Source organism: Austrofundulus limnaeus, unplaced genomic scaffold, assembly GCF_001266775.1.
Source record: "Austrofundulus limnaeus strain Quisiro unplaced genomic scaffold, Austrofundulus_limnaeus-1.0 Scaffold379, whole genome shotgun sequence".
Lineage (NCBI taxonomy): Eukaryota > Metazoa > Chordata > Actinopteri > Cyprinodontiformes > Rivulidae > Austrofundulus > Austrofundulus limnaeus.
The window spans coordinates 441,197-444,886 of NW_013952781.1; the positions used below are offsets into that span (position 1 = coordinate 441,197).

The window sequence follows — 3,690 nt, forward strand, 5'->3', positions numbered from 1 at the left end:
GTCATGTATAACACGACCTCATGTATAACACGACCTCATGTATAACACGACCTCATGTATAATACGACCTCATGTATATTACGACCTCATGTATAATACGATCTCATGTATAATACGACCTCATGTATAATACGACCTCATGTATAATACGACCTCATGTATAATACGATCTCATGTATAATACCATGTCATGTAATAATACGACCTCATGTATAATACGACCTCATGTATAATACCATCTCATGTATACTACGACCTCATGTATAATACGATCTCATGTATAATACGACCTCATGTATAATACCATGTCATGTAATAATACGACCTCATGTATAATACCATCTCATGTATAATACCATCTCATGTATAATACGATCTCATGTATAATACGACCTCATGTATAATACCATGTCATGTAATAATACGACCTCATGTATAATACCATCTCATGTATAATACCATCTCATGTATAATACGACCTCATGTATAATACGATCTCATGTATACTACGATCTCATGTATAATACGATCTCATGTATACTACGACCTCATGTACAATACGACCTCATGTATAATATGATCTCATGTATAATACGATCTCATGTATAATACGACCTCATGAATAATACGGTCTCATGTATAATATGATCTCATGTATAATATGATCTCATGTATAATATGATCTCATGTATACTACGACCTCATGTATAATACGATCTCATGTACAATACGATCTCATGTACAATACGATCTCATGTATAATACGATCTCATGTTTAATACGACCTCATGTACAATACGACCTCATGTATAATACGACCTCATGTACAATACGACCTCATGTATAATACGACCTCATGTATAATATGATCTCATGTACAATATGATCTCATGTATAATATGATCTCATGTATAATACGATCTCATGTAAAATAAGATCTCATGTATAATACGATCTCATGTATAATATGATCTCATGNAGCTTGTTAACTAAATATTTAATTTGTAAGTTAAATATTTAGTTTATAAACTATGACATTTATAAATGTGTGAATCATATGGTGAAAAACTGGCTTTGAAAATTAAATCTGTTCTTTTTATCTTATAAAAGGCTAAATAAAACAAAAATATTGGTGGTAATTTCTGACTGTGTAACTTTACAAACGGCACCCCGTACGAATACATTAGCAGATTTCAGCTTCGACAGTTCTTTCTCTCTGTAGAATCAAAAACAGTTTTACATCACTTGGTCTCAGTAAAAATAAAGGTGGTATCAGTGCAGTCATAGGCCGCTCTCATCCACRGTGACCTTTTAAAGGTTGAAATCAAACAGCAACAGAGAAGTCAMGTCTGCACATGGACAACTTACAGGCAGGTCATCCCACAGCTGGCTCTTTGTCATCTCCAGTGATGGTTCTGTCAGGTCAAACTGGGGAATAGGGAATCCTGGGATGGCATTGTGGAGATGAAAGCCAAATGTAACCAACCAGATGTTGACATCTGCAGAGAAACACGGCATGGAATGTGGAAAAGAGAACAAATCTGTAGCATGAAAGACCCCTCTTCCAACAAAACGTCTTAACCATAAAAGCATGTCTGCTAAATGAACTGTTCTTTAAGAGCTTTTCATTAGGAACTCAAGCTACAGTCTGTTTAATCTGTTGTGATTATTTATAAAAAACAAAGAAAGAAAAGAATCATTACATTCGTAAACTATTTTTTTCTTTTTTTAGTGCCATATCGATCACACTYGTTGAACCTGAAGATTGATATGAATAGTCATTTTAATCATACAATGAGAAGATTGTAACTGTTTTTTTTTATTCCTCTTGAAGCAGGCAACATCTGCACTGGTGACACTAAGTCAGGTGAGAAACATTTTCAGTTTTAGCAGCTGACCAGGAGAAGTAAAAATGTTTTGTTTTGTCTGGTCAWATCACATGAACAGGAAACTAGTCTACAGACAAATCTAATTCAGCTGTCGTCTTCAAGCTGACAAAATATCTCAGAAGACTTCACAAACCAATCTGAGGAAAAAATTACCGTATTTATTTGTGTATAATAAGACCTCATGTATAATACGACCTCATGTATAATACGATCTCATGTATAATACGATCTCATGTATAATACAACCTCATGAATAATACGGTCTCATGTATAATATGATCTCATGTATACTACGACCTCATGTATAATACGATCTCATGTATAATACGATCTCATGTATACTACGATCTCATGTATAATACGATCTCATGTATACTACGACCTCATGTACAATACGACCTCATGTATAATATGATCTCATGTATAATACGACCTCATGTATAATATGATCTCATGTATAATACGATCTCATGTATAATACGACCTCATGAATAATACGGTCTCATGTATAATATGATCTCATGTATAATATGATCTCATGTATAATANGAGTTGAAAATAAATCACACTCCATAATTATGTTGACAATATGCTATTCTGTTTGAACTGGAATTAGATTTTAAATGTAATAATGTAGAATAACAACATACATTAGTTAAATTGGCCATTAATGCTGTTGTATAACACTACATTATTAATATGAAGATCTCAAACTAAAAACAAAACTTAAATTCTGCATTAATTGAAGTTTAATTTGTCTCAGTATATAACAAGCTTTATAGATTGTTTTACATATAACATGTCAGGTTTGCTTCAGGTTCAGGCCTCTTTTTTGAGTTAATTTGTCGATTTGGGCTCAGACATAACACTGATGGGCTCGGACCGAGTCGGGTCAGACTTTTTAGGCTGAATGAAACTCTATGAGGTGGATTATCTTGGCAAAGACGTGCTCATCAACACAGATTTACACCAATTTGTGAACAATATTTGAGAGAAAAGTGTCTATTGTTAGCCTGGCCCTTGCATTATTACACATTTCCACTCTAGTCTAGTTTCCTTCTCTGCTCTGTCTGGGATTTCTCCCATTGACAAGGATTTATTCAGGAGCATTTCGTCCGGGCCAATCAGAGAACAGAACGTCGATGTTCTACACAGTGTCTGCTAGTTATTTTAGCATACAGCAGTGGAGGAAGTGAATGAAACCAGTTTGTGTTTATAAGGCTTCCAAATTAAAATAAATTTGTCTGACAAAGCAGCAGCTCTCATTTACAGTCGTCTCGTTCAGCTCGGTACTTCTCTCCTCTCAGTAGGGTTGTTTACAGCACATGATTTCTGTTAGCTTCTTAGCTTAGCCTCCTTTACAGTAGAGCTGGCACACATATGCCACGGCCAACTGATCCAATCATTTTAAACTTCAGCAGAGGCCACGCTTCTAGCAAGAATCACTTCTCTATAGCTGAGAGTCCAGACCCTCGTATGAAGCAAAGCGAAGGACAGGGTCTGGTTTTTACAGGTCTATTGTGTACATGGAAAAAAATCTTAGATCATAAGTTCATTAAAATAGGAGCAAAAGTCACATTGTTGCATTATATTTTTGTTCAGTGTACGAAACTGTCATTTCATTAGATCAATGTTGTTATAAAAATTATTAGTTTGCCAAATATATGGGCTACCGTTGGTAAAGTTACACAGTCAAAAATTACCACCAATATTTTTGTTTTATTTGGCCTTTTATAAGAAAAAAAGAACAGATTTATTTTTCAAAGTCAGTTTTTCACCATATGATTCATACATTTATAAA

At 34.3% G+C, this 3,690-nt stretch overlaps 1 protein-coding gene across 1 annotated transcript in view; it reads right to left on the minus strand.

Annotated features, from left to right (window-relative positions):
- Window positions 1–3,690, minus strand: part of tenm3 (teneurin transmembrane protein 3) — a gene marked incomplete at its 5' end in the record, with an annotated part of 142,446 nt that overhangs the window by 5,085 nt on the left and 133,671 nt on the right. The window contains 1 exon segment of the mRNA XM_014023597.1: window positions 1,369–1,499. Within this exon segment, the coding sequence (XP_013879051.1) occupies window positions 1,369–1,499 (131 nt within the window).